The sequence below is a fragment of the Apteryx rowi genome, unplaced genomic scaffold, assembly GCF_003343035.1.
Source record: "Apteryx rowi isolate R43461 unplaced genomic scaffold, aptRow1 scaffold_712, whole genome shotgun sequence".
NCBI classification, from domain to species: domain Eukaryota; kingdom Metazoa; phylum Chordata; class Aves; order Apterygiformes; family Apterygidae; genus Apteryx; species Apteryx rowi.
This window is the reverse complement of record NW_020450997.1, coordinates 332,799-358,027: the sequence shown is the minus strand read 5'-3', so window position 1 is coordinate 358,027 and position 25,229 is coordinate 332,799. Positions and strand designations below refer to the sequence as shown.

Below are 25,229 nucleotides of genomic sequence, written 5' to 3'. Positions count from 1 at the left end.
TAAGCATTTATTAGGCCCCATTACACTAAATATTTATTTCAAAACACAAGCAAAGAAGCAAGTCAGATTTCCTCAAAGTGCTTTCAACATTATTTTTTACACTTGAAGCTGGATTTTCACCAGCATCTTCTCTATGAAAGCACTTCAATCTTAACAAATCCACATCAGTGAAGAGACAAAAGGCTGGCAATTGGGTACCTTCATTTATGCCTGGTTATTTAGCACACTATTTTCCATGCTAATTTGGAAGAACTGTTTTTGTTTCTATTCAGTTGTCCACCAAATGCAGGAATAAAAATGGTAGGAATGCAGGGGTATGCAGGGTGCTTTTGTTAGTGGGTGTCGCTGCTCATCTCCACACAACTAACTCAATCAGCTGTATAGCAGTGTACTACATTTCAGCTGATGGCAGAATGCCACAAAACTATATGGCATTTCCACTGGAGCAAACATGCAAGCTATTGCAGATTCACATGACAATTTAGCCTCATTTAGCAGAAGCTCAGGCTTCCACATATTAATATTTTCTTTAGGTAGAGAGGGATGTATATTTGACATTTGATATCAAGCAGTTAATCACTTCTTCCAAGATGTGAACCATTTTAAAAGTGAGACACAGCCACGTTAAAACCTTCAGCTCAAGCTGTAGTAACCAACACACCTGTGAAGTTTTCTTTAATTATAACCAACTGAAAACAGAGTGGGACAGGTTGCTTCAGAAACTGATGATCAAGGGTGGGCTATTCTTTAGCCATCAGGAATACTTACAAAGTTTTCTTTCTAATATTTGAAAATTTTACAAATTGGGCTCAGCATGAATCTAAGTGTCAGAATTGCCCCCATAGTAGCGAAGCCATCAAAACTTCCATATGAGCTACAATTACGTAACCCAGCTATAGAACAAGAGATGAAGCAGACAGTTTGGCCCAAAACTAAATTCAATTTTGTTCTTTTCTGCAGTGAAGGGCCTTACTCTTGTTCCAGCTCTGAAACAGAGTGGTGTTCTGCAGAAAAATAAATTCAAGTTTTGTTCTTTTTTTTTTTCTTATTTCCCCAATCTGTAAACACTGAATTATAAGAATCCTTGGAAAAAAAACATATTCCTGGTATTCCTGGTTCCATAAAACTAGAAACATCCAAAGCAGCATTTTGTTACAACTGAGTAACTAACAGTCTGCTCTCAGATGCTCTCCAATGTGCTTGTCCAGGCAACCCCAGTGCATCAGGGCTGAACCCCACCTACACGTCCCGCTGGGGAAGGTGTAGTACTTGGTTTCACTAAGCACTGAGACAGTGGCCACTCCTTTGCTGAAATGAAGTAAGAGGCCTGTGTTTGCATGGTGCTGAGTTTTCTGCATTGCTATAACTCTTGTGGTGTCACTGGAAACTGGGATAATTCGTAACACATGAAAATGAAGTTCCCTCATTTGTACAACAATACAATATTGGTACCTCAAAAAGGTTTTGCAGCAATTAGTTAATGCCAAATTAGCATTCCATGGTAAGAAGAGCTATTTTGTAAGTTAGACAGTTTCATATCCCCCCCTCCTTTTTTTTGCCCTACTTTTACTATTTCATTTGAATCCAATTGAGAGGTTTCTTCTCAGGAAATCTTTCATTTCAAGGAAAGGTGGGTATAATTGTTTCCGCTGTTTCTCTACCCTTGCCTCCCTTGTCCATACCAACAAAAAAAGGCTCCCTTATCTGAAGAAACAAACAACTTTCTTATTCTCAGACAATAAGCTTCATCCCCCACTTTCAAGTTAAATCATTTAATATCTTTATAGGACCCTAACTTGTGATAAAAAGCAGCTTCATTTTAAAAGGACAAATATGGTCCTTTTCTAATTAACGAATTCCATAAATCTACAGCTACTTTGATTCTGTGGCTAATTAAAAAACTAAATATAAATCCCTTTTAATGAGCTTTTCTGATTTTTGTGTAGTGTGGAGGGTCATGACAGGGTTAAACTGGTGGAAAGTTGCAAGTAGCAAGCAACAGGAGCCTCAGACAAACATACCCAAGGACACCGGTGCAGCTGGGAATGATACATCCTGAGAAGTACAGATAAACCAGCAAAAGCCAGTGGGAACCAAGGTTAAGAACAAGACAGCTTTTCTCTAACTAGGAAGCAAGTAGCAAAGTACAAGGCATGATCGCTGCGTGCGTGATCGGTGCAATGATTGGCTACCTGTGACATAATCTGCATGACGACTGGCTTAGCAAAGTGTATCTGTAAAACCGCTGAAGCAGCTAACTTCTTAGTATAAATATGCTCAGATACAAACAATAAATGTCTCAAGATGCACCATGTCTTGAGTCCCTGCCTTCAATCCACCACAGTGTAGCATTCTTAATGCTTATTCAGGACATTAAGAGCATATTCCTCCAGCTCTCATACTCTAAATTACCAGGTTATATTCCCCTGCTCAGTTCTCTCAGGATTTATATGCAATGCCTAACTAGCATGCCCAACAGTAAGTATTTGTATGTTATTTTTCAACATTCATAAACATAAAATTAAATCAGCAAGTTACCCCTCAGCAGGGTCCAATGCCAGTGCCCGGGGACTGTCAAGATCTTTCCACACCAACACTTGGCGATGTTGTCCATCCAGTTTTGACACCTCAATGCGATTTGTTCCCGTATCAGCCCAATACAAGTTCTTTCCTAGCCAATCTACTGCCATGCCTTCTGGATAATCCAAGCCAAACTCTACAACATGTTCCAGTGCGCTGCCATTCATAAATGCTCTGCTGATGGTCTGCAGGGATACAAAGATACACAGGCAAATTCGAAACTTTACCCGTCTGTCACTGGGCTGGCTGTTTCCTTTGTTGCATTTTAAACACTTTCAGATTTTAGGCATCTCATAGGAAAGAGGATCTTACAATATGGTACTTATTTGCAAGGCAAACAATGCTTCTATTCAGAAGAAATGATTTGCTGTACTCTGTGAAAGTATTTTCTGTGTCAATTACAATGGCATTTCACTGGGGAAATAAATGGGATGACTAGTCTGGGTCAATTAAGCAGTCTACATGCCAAAGTGACCTTAACAACTCAGTGCCAGCTTTGGAGGGGAAATATTTTGGCTCTCCTAAGCCTATACTAAGCACGTACGTTATAGCACGGAACAATATTTAAAGGAGTCTAATGAAAAAGTTCAGGACAGAACAGCAAATAGAAGAAAACAACCTAATGGCTGAATAGCTCAGTAGTGCAAGTGCTTCAGTACTGATGGTTTAATTTAATTTCACTAGAGAGAATTTCTTCTTGGTCTTTTATTCAAAAGACTTTTTTAACTCTTGTCATCATGGACCAGACTGTGACAGCAAATACAGCCAGAATTATGTTTTAATAATACATTAGAATTTAGGCATTTCCTGATCTACTAGGACCACTTAGAAGCCTGGAAGTCAAAGAACGACATTAGCATGGTACAAAATTCTGTTTGGCAAACATGGGCTTCCTCTAAGCACCCTTAATACTCCCCTCCCCACACACTCCTCGTATTCTTAACACATCAGAAGTTATCTCAAAGGTATATTTTTGGTTTATATCCCAGTTTGGATACTAGCTATCAATTATGCCAGTACCTGAGCGTACACAGCAGAGAAATGTGTATCTTTCAGTCTTCATCTGCCTTAAAATTTCATCAGGGGATCCATGTTTTCTTTTTGTTTCAAACACAGTTCAAATGAGTGCTGTACCTAAAGAATTCAGCCAAGTCACCTCTCTCTCACTCACTGTTTTTAACTTTTATGATTCTTCATTTGTAAAGAGTCGTGAGCTATTGTTTATGCAGCGCTCAATCCAATTGCAGAAAACTTTCTTTTGTTAAAAACTAATTCTTGGTGTTCACAATTTCCACTACATTTACAGCCATGAAAAAGAAAGTGAATAACAACACTCCCTGGGAGCAGAGAATAGTAGACAGACAACACACAGATTTCTGTCACTCCATTAACTACCACTTTTAAACACTTACTTTCAACCTTTTCTGATTTGCCAGTCTAGATCCTAGACCTATTTTACAATAGCCTGCGAGTCATAATATGGCTCATGTGCAGTAGCTATATAAGATAATGAACAGGTAAGACCTATTTTCACTTCCTGACCCAAGACACAGCTTCCCCCCATTAAATGTGCTTGGCAAAACATCTGTCATCCCCCAAACCTCCTGCCATATGGCATTCTACTCAGGTTTCTGCTTTCTGCCAAAAAAATTTTGACTTATTATTTTTGAAAATGTATCCTTTATGTGAGAATGTACACATCAGATTTAAATGATCTATATGAGGGAATGCTGTCAGTATAACAAAAACGTATGCCACTCTTTGTTAGAAGAAGTTCTTTTACCTAGTCTTTAATCTTATAAAAGATATTTGTCAATCCATTCTTAAGTATCTAAGAGCCTTTTAACAACCTAATATCAGATATGGAATAAACAAAAGCATCTTCCATCTCTACCTTCAGTGAAATGTCAGTCCAGTAAATCCGATTGTCTGTCACATCAAAATCCAGAGCAGAAGCTTCCTTGACTCCAGTGAGTGGAATAGCAACGTTGTTGTTGTTAGTTTCTAAAGATATTCGTCTGATATCCGCTCTCCGAGAAAACAGTAGGAAAGCTTCTGGGACAATGCAGGTCTTCATATCATTGATGAGCTCTAAGCCGATGGGGCAAGCGCAGCGAAGGCCTTGCGGTCTGTACAGACAAAGATGACTACAACCACCATTATCCTCTGCACAAGGGTTTGTACCTACACAAGCAACAAAAGCAAAAGTAATCATTGCACACTGACTTCATCTGGAAGATGAAGCCAGTCCTCAGACACATCAATGACACTATGAGTTCATTAAGACAGACGCATGGTTTTTCACCTTTTGTTATCTGAATTAGTTCATTTTTGTTTGTTTCTTATAATCCTTTATACAGGCATTACTCTATGTGGTTGGAAGGCCAACACTTATTTTCCCGACTGCTTGAAACACACCCAGCAGTAGGGAAAAGGATCTGAACTTCAACAGTTACTGGACCTGATTCACAACACAAGCACTGAATGGAAAGTAAGTGTGTGAGTAACTCAGTGGAAGTTCTGCCTTTTTACAGTACACTGGTCCAGCTACATACCCCAGTTGTGTTCCTAGAGATGGAAAAGTTGCAGATCTATTTTCACATCCATTCAATGGCCTCTTCCCTCCAGGATGCCAATAAAACAGCTCTTTGCAATACTAGCCTGTGTCCATGCACATACTGGAAATCCACCTACTAAAAGAGTAGGCCCAGCATTACCAAGCTCAATTAGCCAAACAGTTAGAAAGAGAGCTGTATTTAAAACATGTACCTTAGGGCAGCTTGCTAATGTGGTAGCAGCAATGCAAAGATACACCTCAACTACATTTAATTTGGGGTTAACCTGGGGTACAATCCAGACATGGCAGCAAGAAGTTGCAAGCCTTACCCACATAGCAGGATAAATCAGGCAATCTGATGTGCCTGTGATGCCACAGTTATGCTGCTACCACTATTTTGATAGCCAATTTAAAGCTAGGATCCTGCATGTTTACACCACTGATACTACAGGGCAGAAAGTGCTTCTAGCTATTTTTAAAAACAATTTTGCAGTGTTCATTTGAAAAGCACTGAATAGACTAAAACTGTCTCATTCTTAGCTTTTGCATACTGAGAGCACATGTTCAGATTGCAAGATGAAAAGCTGCTACAGCTGCAGTTTCATAAGCAGCTGGGCTAATCTAATAGCTGCTGTTAGAAAGAGATGGTCTCATCTTCCCTGATCCTTCCTCTCTGCTGACTGGATCCAGCGCTGTTCAGACTCATGAGCTGCTCCAACTCCCTAAGTAGCAGGAAATTACCCTTTTTGGGGGGGGGGTGCATGTTTCTTTTTCTGGCTTAATGATCTGTCAACTTAAAGAACTGAAGCAGTTTACAAAAGACTCACCCCATCCCATAAAACTGCATCCTCACTAACCCACTGCTAATGTTGTAGAGATACAAGTTACCACATAACAAAACTGGATTCTGCCCATTTCTAAAAAACTGACTTGGTATAGAATGATGCCTGAAAAAAGGCACTACTGAGTTTTTCCACCTTATTTTACTTTTTAAAATAAACCTGCCTATCATTACCAGAATTGAATGTAAACCTGCCTATCATTACCAGAATTGAATGTAGTTATCAATCTTTCACACAGTCTTTGGTAGAAAGTTTGGTAGCGTGTGCTTTAAAGTAAACAGCTACCCCAGTCAGATGCTCCCAGAGCACTTCTTTATTTCCTTCAGCCTGTGCCTGATTTGCAGTCATGCTTACCAATTATCTGGCGGACATTGGTAGCTTTCAGGCCCATTAGATCAGGCAGCTGATCTATGATGATCTCTCTTTCTGCAGTTCGCTTATGCACGCGTTCAATGCTGCGTCTTTGCCAGTCTGTCCAATAAACGTAGTCCCCCAACAAAGTGAACCCGAAGATATGCGGCAGCTTGTCCTCCACCAGCACTCTCCTCCCAGTTCCATCAGCGTTCATGACCTGTGGATACACGTGTACACCAACATTCGCAAGAGAAATGGTTTTTCATTTATACAGAATAATTCTGCCACTGTTTATCAGAGATTAATTAATCAGCTGCTCCACATTTATACATTAAACTCAAAAACTATCTCCTAGCCATTAAAATGCTATCAGTGTTACACAACATCTAATAAAACAAGTCTGTATTTTGGCAAAGGTACTCCTCATTCTGAAAACCATGGAGGATCTCTTGTACATAAGGCTGTTCTCACAAGCAGATCACAATATGAAGTTATGACTTGGCAATCCTTACAATATATGCTTTCGGAACTAATACTGCATATGCCTATTAGATGTTGTCTCTCTCTCTGTCATTTCTCACTTACCTCTCTTGGTTCAGTTTTAAATGTGAGACACTTTTACATGAATGAGGACAAGCTTACAATATTAGGAAGTCCTGGCTCAGCATCACGTAGTCATCAGTCCCTCCCAAGCGAGCTTTGCCCAGATTAGAGATAGCAATAAGAGGCTACTCATAAATTCTGGGAGCCAGACAGTCAGAAAGAACTACAGAATATGTTTACACTCCCAAGTCTGAATAAAGAACCAGTTTTACATTCTTCATAATTAAATTCATTTTTTTTTGTACTAGAAGTAACACTAATGGTCTGTAAATAATTGTGTGCCTTTGATCAAGACACTTGAATTCACTATGTCACTTTACTGCTAGAAAGAGGTAATACCTAACTTCCTCAAAAGGACACTGAGAGGATTAATTAAACATACACATATGTGTTCAAATGATGAAGTATCTTATGAATGCCAAATATTATTATAAAAATTACCATACTGACAGGAGTGAAAGGAGCCTTCAGTTTTAAGAGAAGCTTAAAAAATGATTTAGCACTGCAATTTTAGAGGATTACTAAGCAGGATATATAGAAAAGTTCCTTCAAAATATTTCTGCTTGTTTTAACTTTTTAGGAAATCTTTTTTCCCTGCATGCATATTATCCTTCCAAAAAAAACCCCTCAGTCTAAAAATTTCCCAAGACAACTTGATTCACAAAATTCACAGTAAATATGCAATGTAGCATACTAATCCTTGAAACATATTAAAACACCCTTCTCAATATCCAAGGACTTCTGACACAACATTCCAGGTTAAGGAACACTAGCAGTGGCAAAAAGATGACTTATTAAATCACTGTTTTCAAATCTCTCTCACTCCTGCCTTGGTGGAATTAGATAGTCACGGACAAGTCTGTACATGGCTCAAACCCAAAGACTTGTGCAATGGCAACCTTCAGGATCAATGGGTGCAATAACTCCAGCTAGATGGACGACGTTTTGTGGTCAGAAGAATTTCCTAGCACATGAGAAATGAGAAGGCTAGTTTGGAGCAACTCCTACCTTTTGCCTACCAAAACACAGGAGGAAGGAAAAGAGAGAAACAGAATTGAAATCCACTCCTTTCTCAGCACATGGTATAATGTGCAAGTTAGTAAGATTAATTATTTCTAAATTCACTAAAAAAAAAAAAAAGAGGAAGAAAACACTATGACCTCCACAATATTTTCATTTCTACTTAAATGAATTCCCTGTCATAAACATCCTGGTACAACTCCATTTTCTCTCAGTACAATAGGATGGGAACTGAATCTTTATGAGCACAACTCCTATAGAAAAAGGAAGGGGCTCTGCATACTTGCTGGTTTGTCAGAATAAGCTCCATATTTACTTTTTTTTTTTTTTTTTAAAGTAATTACTGTGTGGAATTGGCCTACTGAAAAAGCTTCTCTCTAGTAATGTATACGGTACACTTATACACATGCAGTAATGCACATGCATAAGATGAGCATTACTTGGTGAAATGTTTTTTTGCTGTATAAGATCTTTCTGAAAAATCAAGCACATTACTTGCAGCTCCACTTTGTACTAGGGCACATTTACCATCCTGACACTTTAGTTTATGTCCTTTATCCTGACAACCAACTCCAAACATAGCTTTTCCTATCACAGATTGTTTAGCTGGGCTCAGAGCCCAGCATAATTGCCTAATTTCTGGACTTCCTTTAGAAAACAAGCTCTGCTATTGCATTTATTCTGCTTCAGAACATTTCAGCATCTGCTGGCTCTCTCAGTTCCTAGCAGCACGCCTCCTTTGTTCTATTTTGATAAATGAGGTTGCTAAACAACAGACTAACGGTTAACTTTAGAAGCAGGGCCATAGCTTTAACACCTGTAAGGTAAACTGCAACTTACAGTCCTTAACCCCACCATCAGCACTGAGCAAAGTTGACCATCCCCTTGCTCACCACCACTTTCTTGCCATAACGTAGTCATACTAAATTTCTAGGATGACTTGTTTCCCCCTCCCCCTTAAACTATAGAGATGAGCCATTTGTTTGCAACTATTTAATGTACGGCAATTAGTGCTTGCAAAGCAGACCAGACAGATATGGAAATGGATGGATCTTGCAAAGCGAATTGACTAAAAACATGCAGTTAAAACCATTAAAACATCACTTATCATCATAAAGCAATACCTTAAGATTTTACACTTTTGCCTTGTATTTGAAAAAGGAAGAAACTTCTATATTCAGGGGGGTGCTTAGCTACTGGTAAAAAGAATTAGTTGGAAGCTGTACCACATGAGGTGAACTTTTTTTGATAAACTTTAAATGAGGAGCTGTACAAATAAGCTCCTGCTTATTCTGAAAGAAAGTCAGGAGAAGAAAAGTGAGGACATAAGTGTTAACTCTGCTTTTTATGAATTTTTGTTTTGCCACATACAGATTGTTTTGAAAGACAACCTTATGCCAGACAGACAAAACAGATGCCTATCTGAAAGTACTTACATCTGCCACCATACTCCCATTACAATCTTATCTGAGCCCATCTATGTGATATTACTTAACAAAAACATCTGCCCACTAGGAGGTGGGCATCACCAACTCATGTCATATGAGTAGTTCCATGGCACCACATTGTCTGCACTCGCTTTGGCTGCATTTTAGGAGATTTTAAAAGAATCTTATCAATAGGCTACCAAACCAAGCAGACTCTTTTAAGGCAGGAAGAAAGTGGCAAGGGATATAGGAATGATTCATGTAACGCACACAAAGAAAAAGAAACAATCACTAATCAACCCATTCCAAAGGGTTTTGGCATAATCTTTTCACATGCTGAAATTCAGATAACAATCGAGTTCCAGCTGATACTGCTTTATGCAGTCACTCCCTTACTGCAGCCCCAAATCACAGCAAAGACCAGCCCCGCCGAATCCCCATCTGAGAAACCCACCTCCTGCTAAGAGCCAGTGTCTCCAGCAGTTTACGCTGCTCTGACTGCAATGTGGTGTGGCTTTCACATTCTGAGGCCACTCGAAATACTGCAAACCACAGTGAGAATACAGACTACAACAGGAAACAGATGTGGCTTAACCACAAACACTACCTTTACTGAAAGGGTGAGCAGTTCCATGAAAAATAAAGCAAAAGACAAAAATTAAATGATCTTGGAAGAAACATCAAAAGTCCTGGCTGTCGAATAAAGTTTTGCTTATCCTAGAACAATAATGAATGCAAGTCTATGGCCTCATAAAAATACAACTTATTCAAAATAAATGAATTAATGCTGAAAATGTGGTCATATTTTAAGATGTTGTATTTAGTGGTCAGGCATGAACAATGAAAAAAAATTTAATAACTTAGAAGCATTATTTCTATGTTAAAACTAAAGACTAGATACAAAGTGAAATATATATTTTATGGGTCTTGCTGCCAGATACCCTGGACTGAATTTACTCTTGAATGCCAGCAATAACTGCGATAAATAGGCTAATGCAGCAAATTTACCTTTCTGATAATCTGGGATTTGAATGTACAGTAATTTACACTTGTCATTTGACTGGTTTAAGTCTAGAGCTCAATCATTATACCTGCCTCATCTGTGAAAATAACACTCAGCTCTGATTAGAGCTAGTACAGTAGCCCTGGTAAAGCTAAGCAGGGCCCCAACAAGAGCAGCAATTTATTCAGGTCTAGAAAACTAAGGCCAGTAGCAGCAGAGACCAGGCAGATGCATACTAGCACATGTTCACAGCACTGAGATGATGCTAATATTATAAGTTGTCTGTCCATACTAGCCCATACTTAAATTGATATCAAATATACAAGCCCAATTCTACAAGGTGCTAGACAACCTCAATATTACAGACTCCAGAAGGAGAAGACAGTGCACAGGCCCCAAAAGGAACACACTTTCCATTGCAAATTTAGGAGACCAAGTTAGACAAAGCTGATGTGATTTACTCATAATTAACCTAGTGCCATAAGCAGGGTGTCAGCGTGCAAACTGCTACCTTTCATCTTAACTTATGAGCAGTGCTTAGTTTTGTATGTGGTTATAAATAATCAGTGAGCATTTAAATGTCATGCATGCTAAGCTGTCTCTCAGAATGACTGGAACGGAGGAAGGCAGTAATCAATGAAAATTTATAAGAATGGGTAACACTTTCTTCAAAAAAAAATTGAAAATGACTTACAAGAATTGAATAGGCCTCTGTGATGGACTGAAAGTCACCAGCTACAATACCAGATGATGCCAAAATTTTATTTATTTTATCCCCATCCCCAGTAAAAAAACAAAAAACAAAAAAACCCCCAAGAATCTCCCTCCACCCCAAATCCACAAACTGCTGTAATTTCAGATACAACCATCTTGCAACAAAATATTAGGAATAACTTGAACATAAGCTATGATTTTAAAAATCGACAGCCAAGTTTTGGCAATTAAACAACAGAGATCTTAGCCTTCTGTTGGCTCCTTCAGCACCTTTTACAGCTTACTGGTCTTCAGAGAGGCCAAGGACACCCCACTTAATACGTGGAACCTCAGATGTCCTGTTCAAGCACTCCCACCGTCACAGTGTGTAGGCTCAGGTACTTCAGACCTGAGTATTTGATGATAAATACTTACATACACTTTTTTGTTGATTAAACACAGAGTGACCCAGTTCATGACGTTGCTAATCAAGGATATGACTGTTCATCTTCCACCTAAATGTACATGAATCTCACTATATCAGAGAAATGAGAAACAATAGTAACTCATTAAATCTATTTTGCTAAGGGAAAAAAAAAGAAAACTGGGGCAGCATCTCGCTTAAAAATAGCTTTAAAGATAGCTAGAATGCCTTCTGAATATTACATTAGCATTTTTTCAGACTGGATTTGAGAACTCAGTATTTTCAACTAACTTGCTTCCTTAAGCAATATAAACAAAACAAATCAGAATGGTTTTACTGCTATGACCACAGTAATGTCACACAATTAAAATAAGTACCTGCCATAAAACAACAGCTCTAAAGGAGGAAAAAGGCACATGCTTATTTAAATTTCCAGTTTAATTAGTCTTTCCCTCTAAAAGGAAAAAGTCCTGCACAGCTATGCCCTCTTTGACTGAGCGATCAAAACTGTAAACTCAACTTGAAGAAATTATTCTGTCAGTATCATTAACTTGTCAACACCATTTTTCATCAATACCCAAATGTTTAGGAATATTCTAGATATGAAATGGGCAGAAATCCCTCCACTGTGGTGAAATGCTGAGAAATCAACAGAAAGGATACCTGGAACCCCTTATATTTGACTCAGAAACCAAAGAGCTCCAGCTAACTCTGCAACTGTAAAGTACAGCCTAAGACAAAAATTACAGCTGCAACAGTGAACAGGACAAGAGAGGTTTTCACAGAAAAGGGGGGATTGGGTGAGAAGACAATTTAATAGTAAAACATGGTCCATTATGCAAGTTAAAAAAAAAATAAAATGCAGGTGAATACAGATGCTTAGCAACAGAAATTAATTTTGATACATTAACACTTCTAACACATGGGGGAGTGGCAGCAGTGCGAGGGTGTTGTGTTACATGGGCGTAGGCTACAGGGGAATAGGAGAGTCTGGGTACAGACCAAGGTTTGGAAGCAAGGAAATTACGGTGATTTTTGCAAGTTACCTTTTGTCAGCTAACTCCTGCAAGCAGCTGTACGCCTGCTTCTAGTTGGCTGCAAAAAGGAAGCGAAGGAGGCTAGGTTAAACCAATGGGAATCCCCCCCCCCCCCATGGTTTGGGGGATAGTTTTACAAGAGGAAATTAGGTAACACAGCCCCTGATGTTTTTGAACACGGACAAAAACCCTGTTCTCCTCTTCCCTCTCAGGGTACTTCTGCCCAGTACCTTCCTCTTTCTTTTTTTACTTGTCCTCTGCCAGACTTGGTGCTTTTCAGACTCCTCCATGAGCAACTAGAACTGATTTTTTGTAGAAAAAAAATGTGGAAAGTTTCCCACTGTTCAAGCAGGTAAACCAGTTCGCGGAAGAGTCCAGCAAGTGACCAAGCCCAGCGCAAGGCAGGGGGGAGGACGCTGGGTCACTTTTCACTTTTGGTGGCACTAAGCTCTTGAACATTGGTTCAACTCTGCCCTTAGCTAAATCATCTCAGTTCCATGAGTCTTTGCATGCCCAAAAGCTTGTTTTCCACCCTTGGAATGATCAGGCTGATGAAAGAGATTAACTTTCCCTACAGACTTTTCCTCACTGACATTAGACTTTTGCAAAGCGACAACATCATGGAAGATACCAGAAACAAAAAATATTTAGATTTTTTAGGACAACTAGGACTACAATAACTCAGAGCCAAATAAAAACCCTGTGTGAAGAAAGCTGAATAATTAGACTTAGCTAGTTGAGAGGGATCACCGAGTCATGTGAACGCTTCTGAAGAAGTCCAGGTCCAAGAGCACTACAGTCTTTTTCGTACAGGAATGCAACTAAGCTTGGAAAAAATATATATATTGGAGAGTAAGGGATAATGGCAGACTGAGCATACTCAGCTGAATCAAAAATGCAGGAGATAGCTCAATATCTTTCCATATCACCCCCCTGCTTGCCTTCAAATATTGTTTTAATTATATCAGACTCCCAGTAAGGTCAGAAAATGGCTCTGTTTTTTTATTTTATTTTAAGGATTTGTGTCTTTTTCCTCAGGTAGCCAATACTGACTGCCAGCAGAAGTGTGTTACTTTCTAGATGAAACAACAACGTGAACTAAAATTTAATTTCCTAATTATGCTGGAGAAATCTAGGATGCATGTAGGACACATTAGTGGGATACAAGGTTATATTTTAATGAGTTTCATGCTATCCTATTGGGAGCCATGAGGTTTACAGAGTTACCATTATGAAAATGGGACTGCTCATCTGTAACCAAAGCTTGCAGAAACATCTCTGAGTTTCCAGCATGGAAAGGCTGAAGCTGCGCAGCTATAAGGAGCAACCCAGTCTGAGAAAGGTACACCTTTACTATTAATGATAACATGCAAAAGGTTGTAGAAGCCAGCATGACTTTCAGGCTGGAATTTGTCTCGAGTGCAGACATCTGCCTCTGACATGGCCACTCTAGGCTCTCTCTCAGAGTTAAAAGAAAAAAACAGATGCTTTTAGAGCAGGACTGATCTAACCCATTTTAGAAATTTACTTTAGTCACATCACAGGAGTGCTGATTTCTGACATTTTCTATAAAGACAACACAAGGCAAATTAATGAGATGACAATATCTGCATTTCATTAGATGAAAACCAGCCGCAGACTTCAGGGAAAAGTGCAGATCTACAACACAAGAAACATTTTTATAATGAATGTCTAAGTCTTTCATAATATCACATTATCTTTAGGACAGTAATTTCACTGCTCAGAAAAATATCAAGCTTGGTACCAAGCTCACAGCGTCAAGTAGCCTTGGACAAGAGTTCTGGCTGGTATCTACACAAACCCTTTCCTCCGTGTCCTCATTTCTTGCTGTAAGGTGTTGGAAACCTCTCATCTGTTCCATTAAGAACGACATCCTGTTGAGAGTAGATCCCTGAAGACTTTGAGAACTAATCAACAGAAGTGGTTTGTAATGAGTGTCCAGGAATCAACCTTTCCACATATCAGTTTTATTTGGATAATTTGATTTATCAAAGACAACAACAAATTGACTTTTTATGTTCCTGAATCTAAAAGTAACATGGATGTTTTAAATACATTGTCTTTTCTCCTTTTCTATTAAAACACTTTGAACAGCAGCAGAAGGCACATGCCTAAGTGACAATCCTGTAGCACTATGTTTAAAATCCAAATAACGACTACAACTTTTTTTTTTTAATGACGAGCTTACAATGTCAGAAAGTCCTGACTCAGTATTTGCTGTCCATGCTCCCTCCCAAATGAGCTTTGTCCAGATTACAGTCAGCAATAAGACACCACTCAAAAATTTTGGAATCTGGCTCTGACAGTCAGGAGACCTTGCAAATATGTGATCTGTGGCTGTCATTTGTCTGCTTTGTAATATAGGCTTCCTGTCCTCATCTGTGTCATGAAATTTAATTCTTCTTGAAGTTCATTCAGATGTTCAAAAGAAAACTTCCAAGTGAGAATTATACAAAGTCTAAACCAATTATTCTTAAAAAATAAGCCCCTACTTTAGTATTTATTTCAAAAATCAGTGATTTTCTCAATGTAGCCCTAGCATGCATTAAGAAATTGCTGGAAATTCCGTATCAGAGTAAACTTTAAACTGCTGAAACTGGAATGGAGGAGGGGGATCCACCCCCACCCCCTGCAGCACATCCTTGATGTCCTTCACTGAATGAAGTTGCCAAGTGCTGCAACTATCCAAACCAGGTGGACAATGAACTGTGGGCAAAGCAACTTTAAATATTTGCTTCACATACTTCATTTCTAATACCTGCAGAAATTTAATGCAAATACACAAAAGCAGATGTGCTCAACAGCAGGGATTCAATGGTTTCTGCTTCTCAGTTTTCAAATCACTGATTCAAAGTATGGTGGGTGGGGTGGGATCAGTAGTCAGGCTTACGAGACATCAGCATTTCACAATACAAAGACTAATGCTATAAGACAAAATTTCTCAGTCAGAAAATAGATGGTGAATGCTTAGAAAACAAAATTTCCTTATTAGGGTGGTGGTAAAATTGAGGGAGTTGTCATCAGAGGAAAATGTAGCCCTGCAATTTCAGGATTAGAATATGAATTAGAGCATTCTCTGGATGCCAGGCTTTTCGCTCCTGGGTCAGAGACAAAAAGGTCTTCTCTGTTCAAAATTTTTTTTCTAAAAAAAAGTCTTAGCAGCATCCGCTTTCTGTTGTCCGACAAGGTTGGGTTCTGAAGGCTTGTGTGTACTTACGCTGAAAAACAGCAGAATATAAGACTTTCCATATTAATCATGAGGATTAGAGACAGTAATGCTAGGCACAGCTAATAGATTTGGGAATGCAGAAACACTTCAAGTTAGAGCTGCACTCAAAAATCACTAGATAATGGTTGGAATCCATATAGGAGGCAGTGAGTCCTTTCTTTAAACTCACCACTAATAGGTGTAAGTGGGTGTCATCTCTGGCTCTGAGAATGGAAAATAGGAAAGAAGATGAATAAAGAAAAATGAAGCAAAGACTGAAAAATTGTGAGAAATCAGCCATATCGTTATTTCCTCTTAGCACACACACACACACAGCCACATGCACACACACAGAACCATAACTGCTTTATCAATATGGGGGCTGCTGGCCATTTTAAATCCAACCTATGCCTTAAAACAGGTAGCGTACGTGCTCAGAAGACAAATATTCACTTGAGCAGGAAAACACGAGACCAATTCAACAGAGCAGATCATACATTTTTAACCTCATAGCACGGCAGGAAAATGCTTTAAACCTGTAGCAAGTCAATGAGAAATCTTCCCTACTGGTAAGCACAATAGCAGCCATCCATTTGAATAGAAGTTTATCAGCAGTGAAACCTGACCGAGATAAATGATGAAGCTGTTGAGCCACAGCCTGCTTCTGCCTGCTGCAAGCTGCCAGATAAAATGGGAACAAAAGCTCCCTGCTGTACCCCCTACCAGTCTCCATTAACCCCTGCTGATGCTTTATTATCTTCTGGGGGCTCCAGAACAGCAGAGCATGAATCAGTGTGTGAAAAATAAATAATAAAAGCTCATGTGTCGCACAAACAAACTAGAAACATAGCTTGGAAGCAACATTCATTTCACTAGGGTGGCAATTAAATAATGATTTTGAGCAATTCTGCATACTGGGGGCGGGGGGGAGGGAAGCACCCTTTATTTAAAATCAAATATGGAAAACTACTTACATGGAATAGCATGTAAGTACACAGACATGTTCCTCCTGCTTTTATCCCCACATGCCAGATAAATACACAGACATACAAGCAAGGCAGGGATCAGGCATATACTCAGATGCCTTCACGTCCAGTTCCAAGTTTCACCATTTGATCCTGTCACAAATGGTCTCCTCTGACATGCTGCATGCCCTCCACTACTCTCCCCTCAAATGTAAGTTTAAAATATTTACTGAAAGTTAAAGCATCTTCTACTAAACTGGGATAGGAAAAATGGATGTGAAGGGCAAGAAAAGTGTTACAGATCTCAGGATTCATGGTTGCCATAGGAGAGAAAGGCAGTGGGAGAAAAAAGGAAGACTCAAAATGTTAATAATATTTCAGCTATCATAGGTTTAGCTAGTATTATTACAGTCTGAGATTTCTCTCGCCTACCAAATAAATTGCATATAGTAGATTACAGAGAGGCCACACAAGATCCTGGAGGAAAGTCACTAATATTCATCAGTAAAGAAACCCACCCTTACTTTTGCATTACTTTGCACATTAGGGTGAAAAACAAGTACGTGATCATGCAGCCAGCATGGTGGTGTGGTCACCCAAGAATCTTCCTTTCCCTTCTCTCAGCGCACTTACTCCAAGTACCCTACCTTGGGTCGAACCATTCTCTTGGATGAACTCCCCAGCTTCATCCTATAGAGCCTTCCCACACTTTACTAACCACAGCAGCTGTAATCTTTGCTGAACTCGCATTCTGATCCATCACTGTCATCATCAATTTTCAGCCCATTTCTGCACGCTTGAAGCATGGTAAGTAAACAGTAATGTTACATGTAAGGAAGAACATTTTCTCTAAAGTCAATGCAACACGGTAACAGATTTAAGACTCCCCAAAGAGTCAACAATTAGAATGGTCTCAACACAATGGACATAGAGGGGCTTGTACAGGTTCAGTCCAGAGGTCCATCCACGTTGGTATCTCGTCTCAGAGACTAATCAAAACTTATAACTAGGGAAAAACATAAGAATAGAGCAAACGTGCTGATACTTTTCAAGAAGATTCTTTGATTCTCCAGAAATTTGCAGTTCAGTGACTTGTGGTTCAGAAGGCACTTCTATTAATTCATAAAATTTAATGGAATTCCCTTCAACAAATTGTCCAGTCTTCCCAAGAACACGTGTAAGCTTTAAACCATTTCCCCAATTTACCACACACTGTTTGAAGAACCATCTGCTTTTGTTTGTTTCGCATCTACCACCTACCAGTAGCGTTCGCTAATGCCCAGTTTTTGCATCAAAAGAGGCCAAAACCCCCCCAGCTCTAATCACCTTGTACATACTTCTCTTTGTTTTATAGATCTATATTGCACCCCCCTAAATTGACGCCTTCTACAATCAAAAACCCCCAATTCCCCCAAAAAATTAAAATCCCAAAACAAAGAAAAATTGTGGGAGAATGTCTTCTCTGTTGCTTTAAAGTTTTTAACCTGTTTTTTCAAGATTCTTTGCATATTCATAACACAGTTAAAAAACATTAACTTTTTATTAAAAACAAGCAATAAAATCATAACTCTAAAACTTGGAGCCTTATAGGAAATAATAATTCAGAAATCTTAAGGTGATAAATCATCTCTTGATGCCCTGCATAGATGCTACATCACAACCTGAGACAAAGTCATTCTGCTGGCTTACATTACTTTAAAAACAATGAAATTGAAATTGTCCCAGCAGACTTAATGCGAGATCAGATATCTTCTGTACTGCCACAGACTTTATAATGTTGGCATAAACATTTTATCATGTGTTCTAGCCAGTTTGACAGAATTGCAGCAGTGAGCTCATGCCTGATCTAGATGAAAATTTCTGTCATGAAGAACTGATCTAGCTCTGAAAAGAATCATTATTAATGAATATGGAATCATGGTCCAAGTAAGACTGAAGTGCATGAAAAAAAAAAATCAATGTTTTGGCAAGCATGAGATTGGAGGATGCCTAACCTTCCTTTTGCAAAATAGATTCAAGTTCTAGGCAGTATCAGGGCTGAAGTGCTCAATCTGCTAAAAATAAATCTCTAGGTACAGCTAAGTCTCTTTTTTCCCCTCTTCTTTCAGAGCTGGTAAAAAGTTAGGTGAATTATAGACTATAAATCTTGTTTTCAGGATGAAGAAAACCATGCTCCCTGAGGCTCTTCCAAGGAGTACTTCAAAGCAAATCACCTTGCAAGACTGGAGTTATTTTGACTCTGAGGGAGCACAGTTATGTGACCTTCCAGCACGGGACTATGATTTCACATTGTCTTATTTGAAGTTATAAATAAATAAAACTAAATTTCATAAGGCTAGAGAAGATTTTGTGTCTGACCTGATAAGTGTTGAAAATTATTAAGGATTCACTATGGAAGGCTATAGCTCAACAAAAGAAAGTCTACCAGGATATAGCAAAGATAGCTAGTGCTAGTTTGCACCAGGTGGTAGGCAGGCTTCTTGCTTCTGGATAAATAAACTTCTGCCTCTAATAAGCTAAACAAATACTAAACAACACTATATTCTCACAGACTGACAGAGAGATAATAAGTGGTCAAATTTGTTCCAAAAACATTATATATAACAAAATAAACTCAAGATTTTCAGAAATGCTGCTTGTCTTCTCTCCCATTTGGTTTTTAACTGAATTAAAATGCCTAGAAAAGTAGAACAATTAAGTTCTATAACTCTGCGGAATTAAAAATGCAGATGCAATTGCAAACCTCGATTTTGTCCGTTTTTGCATCTCCCCAATATATTTTGCTTTCTGCATAATCCAACGCCAGTCCATTTGGCCAGCCAAGTGAGGTATTCACCAGCACTATTCTGTCTGAGCCATCTAATGCTGCCCTCTCGATCTTTGGGATTTCTCCCCAGTCAGTCCAGTACATGTACCTGCAACAGAAACAAAATCTTAAAAATTATTATTAACCCAAAGTTTCAATATTCACTTAGCTTCTTCTTGACTACCCTCCTCCCAAACCACATAGCTAGAGCACACACAGTACAGAACAGCGCATTTCTAAGCCAAATTAATTTCCTTTACCTAGGTAATGTCACCCAACACATTCAAAATAGCACTGAGACATAAACACACTTATCCATTGTACAAAACTTAATCTGCTGAGCAAAACTGCATAACCAGTGCTATTAGCTAGAATAAACAAACAGTTCCACTCAGTCCCAAAACATATTTTCAAACAGGAGAAGAAGAAAACCCAAAGGCATATAAGACAACTAGCTAGGTAGTCAATAGGGAACAGTAGTCCTTCTGCCTTAAAGCAGTAACTTTAAACAATGCTTTCATTTTGGAGACTCAGAAGTAGTTTATCATCACCTCCCATTATCTGCATATAGGAACACTAAGGCATCTTCTCTTATATGACTAATATTTTGAACATGCTCATGAACAGCTCCTCACCCAACCACTGGATCCAGTACTATAGCTCTGGGTTCTTCCAGATCTTCCGATATCAAGATTTTTCTCATGGTCCCATTAAGCCTTGTAACTTCAATACGGTCTGTGCCAGTGTCAGTCCAATACAGATTTCGGGCAACCCAGTCCACAGCAATGCCATCAGGATGAGCGATCTGCGCTGTGACAACAAACTGACTACCCGACCCGTCGATGAACGAGCGGCGGATGGCCCTAACTTCGTCATCAGTCCAATAGATGTATCCTTCCAGAGGATCAAAGTCAATGGCGATGGCATGACGGATGTCCTCCAGCGGCAAGACAATGTCTGTAAAATCTGGGGTGTCTAAGGAAATCCGTCTCAAATCTGTCCGGCGGGCTAGAAGCAGCAATTCAGTGGCACCTATGTGTACAAGACAAAAACACAGTGATCTTACAACTCCAGTAAACCTGTAAACGTTCAACCAGATTCTGTACCACACAGTGCAAGCTAATCCAGCCACCTTGACTTCACAAGGGCTCCCCAAACTGATGGGCAGCAGCAGAGAATGCTACTCAAAGGCTTCAAATGTGAAATTTTTTTTTTGCAGAACATGTCAAATGTGTTTACAGAGAAAATTCAACAGTGATTTTCTTGTCAAAAATTAATTATGTTGGAAATGCTTTCTATCCTACCCTCTAAAGGCAGTGAAATAGATCAGTGACTACACTTTAATTTTATGCAAGTCAACAGATGGGCTGCAGCCTCCTAGATGAAAAAATAATTAAATAAATAATTTACTGACTGTTTGCTGTTGTTGGTGTAAGGGACAACCATGACAAACAAGCTGCTTGTTTCAACACTTTTTAGAGGGGAAAAATGCAGCTAGCAGAACACCACAAGTAAATCTCCTGTGAGAAACCTCTGTTAGAGGAGTCAGGGATGGGAACAGACTCCAGCGACAGTGTGAAGCAGGAGGGCTTCCTCCTGCTTGATGAGGACAAACTTATCTGAAGACATGAAGATAACTGAGTGGCTTATAAAGTCTTTTTGAAGTGAAGTGTACAGAAGCCCTGATGGCTTTTAGGACAAATGTAACAATCATAATAAATAAATAACATTAGCACAGCAGACAGCATTTGCACATAGAACTACACAAGCTGTTCAGTGGTGCACGTGCTGCAGCATCTGATCAGTGACAGGTTTACTTACTGTCTGTTACAATTAATTTTCATTTCCTCTTCTATCCTATGTTACTAGATTTCACTGTAAGGTAGGATAAACAACCACCACACCCTATTCTAATTAAATTGGTTTATCAGTTTAGAGTCTTGGGGAGAAGAGAGGAGCTCAGGCCTCAGGGAAGCCCGAACTAAGGTAAGAGCGTGGGTATCCTAAAGGCAGGGAAAGTGTGTTGCAAAGGCTCTCCTCCAGCAGCAGGGGGAAAGGGCTTGGTAGGAGTTGATGTAGGTGCAAGGACAGGGGGGAAAAAAAAAAAAAAAGGGCAGGAGAGATCAAGAAAAAATGTAATGGCATCACAGTAGAAAAGAGTCGTCAACAAGTCACATACTATTCACTCTTCCATGTCTTGTTCTTACAAAGGTGTAAATAAGGGCTAGACAACTAGAAGAACAACAATTAAAGGAGCTAGGTCAGTGATGAAAAAATCTGTGGTGCCTGATGCCAAACTTCTTTTTAAAAAGTCATTAATTGTGGCTGGTGTTAGATGAAGTCTTGCTGCATGCCAAACTTTGGACTGATGCCACGGCAGCCATTGCTTAATTTACAGCAAGTTTAACACATTAAAAACATCTAATACACTTTCACAGAGCTGCAAGAAACAGCACTTTTCAACAACTGAAACTGAGAACATTATTACAAGTGTTCCTCATTGGTAGTCCAGAAGGGATTAAGATCAGCTTTAGCATCCTCTATCCTAAAACACCTCTTCTGTTCAGAAACACACGTACACACTTCTCAATTGTTTTTCTAGGGAAGAAATCTTACGCGTTAATGAATATCAAGAAGGGGAGAACCTGTAATTAAATTATTTTAAAGGATGCACAGACATGTAAAGCTTGTGACAGTAAATGGAAAACAGGCATGTTAATAAGATTTCTATAATCACAGAAGCAACTAATCTTGTCACAGGAGTCTATATTTACATCTGTATTTATTGCTACTAAGAATCTCAAACAATTCAGCATCCAGATTCAAGCATTCAGCTACATTATGGTCATATAAAACATTAACACGTAACTAATCCCAACTATTTATAGGTTCAAGTAAGAAAGAAATCTCTTGTACTTCCTTTCTCACCAACTTCACAGTCATTTATCCAACTTACCTTTTAAACAAAATTGTGAAAACAGTATTGTTTAAAAAAAAAAATCAATAATACTTTTTTTGTAGTATCTAATAAAATTAAGGTTGTGTGAATGCACTAACCTCAGATTTCTAAACAAGGATGAGGCTATCTACAGTCCATCAGAAATAAGGAGCTTAAGGCAAAATTTAAAAGTACTTTGTGTGCTCCAGCTGGAATTGACAATCATTTTGAAGCGCCAATGCCAATCCCCAGCAAGACTGTTTGAGTACAGCCGGGCCTTTGCTGAAACTCACCCTTAAAATTGACCAATTGACCTTGCGATTGTTCTCAAAGAGGACCCGCTTCAACAGCTTCAGCATCCTGCATTCAGGTTGCAACACTTCTGTTTAGGCAAATAACACACTGTGTCGAAGCCCTAATTCAGCATCAGGAAATTATTGGCTTTCAGCTAACCCATGTTGCACACAGAATCCTTGAGCTAAGAATTTCATGGTTTTTATCGAGGGGCTTGGTTGGCATTCCAGCCCCTGCTCAAAACACACACAATACACACACACACAGAGCTAATCAAGCCATAAAAAGTTTAAAGCTTGCTTTAAAGCTATTACCCACCCATTTGCAAACTGATACCTCAGCTGCTTAGTTAGATCACCAGTCATTTTGTTCAGGAAAAATAAATGGAGTAGCAGAGAAACATCTCATTTGAAGATGGGCTGACAGAAAAATCACTTCAAATGCCTTCAGGCTTGTCCTGACAATAGCAAGAACAGTAAATGCAAGATCCAGGCACCTCTATGGAATGACCACATTACCACCTTGACCATAGTCAAGGAAGAAAGGCTTTCTCTGTAATAAAACAAACTATTTGAACTTGTGACAAACATCAGCTGTAAATTTTTACATGATTAGGCACCAGTAACAACACAGCCAGAAGAACGTTCAAGATCTTTAAGGTTGCAAGGACATAACAGAAACAAAATGGCATTTTTTTTTTCTTCTTCATTTCTATTGCAAAGACCACTTAAGAAGTAAAAGCTAAAAACTGACAGCAAGATCAGATACACACTGAAGCCAGTGGCTCTGTCCTCTGACCTCCCCTTTTCCTCTTCTCCAGCTGCCCCCATTACCACGAGCCTGTACCTATCTCCAGTCGTCTTCTCTCTGCCTCTTCAAGAAAGTCCTGCTTCTGACAGGGAGCATGATGGAGAACATCGTGAGTGTGGAATCACGCTTCGAAAAAGAGCAAAAAGGCAGGAGAAGACAACTAACTCATGCTGCATGCTAGCATAACTCAGTTTATTTTACCAACACTTATTGGGAGGCTGTAAGGAGCCATGAACACACGCAACAACTCAACTGGCTCAAATGCTTTCAAAGGGGCATTGAGGCTGCAACCAGAGCTCTGACTTCAGCATGCATATGCAGACCTGAACTGGTTTTTCTCTAGATCCCTTGGACTGCACATAAAAAAAAAGATGAAGCAGAGTACACACTCAGATAAACACACAGGGGACTTGAAGCAGAATTTACCACCAACACTGCTGTTACAGTGCCCACCCTGTTATATATACTCAAAAACTTACACTGCACCCAGTACAAGCAGGCCTGTGGGCAGGTATCACGTGCAGACACAACTGCATCTGCTGAATACCACGCCGGGTTTGACAGCACAGACTATGCGGTGTGCCAGGGTGTGCATTCACACTGTTCAGACTACAGTGTGTCAAGTTCCCATGTTCCCACCTACAAGCAGAGCAAGCTATCCCATGTTCCCATGTTCCCACCTACAAGCAGAGCAAGCTATCTTGAACAAGACTGCCCCACATTTAAAGTCAGGTCCTTCTGCTTACCACCTTGCTGATCTTCCATAGAATCTTAAAAGATCCTAGCAACCCATAACTAATTTAAAGAAAAAAAAATCCCAAACTATTCAAATTGGGGATCATGTTCAAGATTTTTTTAAAGTGCCTTAAGTCAGAGGGTATTCACAATATTTAGTAATTTTTCTAAAATCAAGCCACTTTCTTAAGATGCCTAAATATGGACATAAAGCTTTACTCCAGGCTCTTATTTTTGAGAGCTTTAGCCTACTTTTATTAAGCAGTCTGAAAGCTGGGATTACAAGCTCATGGATGGTACATTACATTAGCCCTAGAACTAATACTTTCTCAAAAAGTCACTTTTAAAAATCATCATAATTTAAATCTGTGGGCTAGCTGAAGTCAGGGGAAATGGGAGAAAAGGGGATGCAGAGTGGAAGCATGCAGATACATACAAAGCCTTAAAGTCCAATGTCTAATAACCTGCTAACCTTTACAATGAATTACATCTTCTCAATGACATAAGACTTTTTTTTTTTTTGCCTCAATCATTTGTAAATTATTGACCTTTAAAACCATCAGTGGTTCCTGAGGCTAGTACTGCTTCACAGGCACATGTCCAGGAATTCATACATAAGAAATGCTAGACCTAGCACATGTATAATTATTTCTCTGTGCCTGATAAATCAAGACTATTAATAAGTTCTCAGTAAAGTTACCACACATTAGACTAATAAGTATTTCTTTCTTAAATGTCTTTCCACAGTTGTAGAGTCACTATTGTCCAGGAGCCCCTCATATTACAATTTGAACAGGAGACTTTTCATCTAGATGAGCTCAACCTTGAAACTACAAAGGCAAAAGGACAAATGCCTGAAATTAATCACATATTTTTTTCTCTCCTTTAAAAGAAATGGAAGAGATGGGTTAT

The 25,229-nt window shown here is 39.1% G+C and overlaps 1 protein-coding gene across 20 annotated transcripts in view; it reads right to left on the bottom strand.

The window, feature by feature from the left end:
• LRP6 (LDL receptor related protein 6) overlaps positions 1-25,229 on the bottom strand; it is a 134,414-nt gene that overhangs the window by 27,114 nt on the left and 82,071 nt on the right. For 17 of the 20 annotated variants that reach the window (XM_026087297.1, XM_026087298.1, XM_026087312.1 and 14 more), the window contains 5 exons: positions 20,176-20,572; positions 19,478-19,649; positions 6,334-6,550; positions 4,475-4,764; positions 2,539-2,765 (listed from right to left, as the gene is read on the bottom strand). In XM_026087297.1, the coding sequence (XP_025943082.1) occupies positions 2,539-2,765; positions 4,475-4,764; positions 6,334-6,550; positions 19,478-19,649; positions 20,176-20,572 (1,303 nt within the window). The other 3 variants (XM_026087317.1, XM_026087316.1, XM_026087318.1) reach the window with 3 other exon arrangements.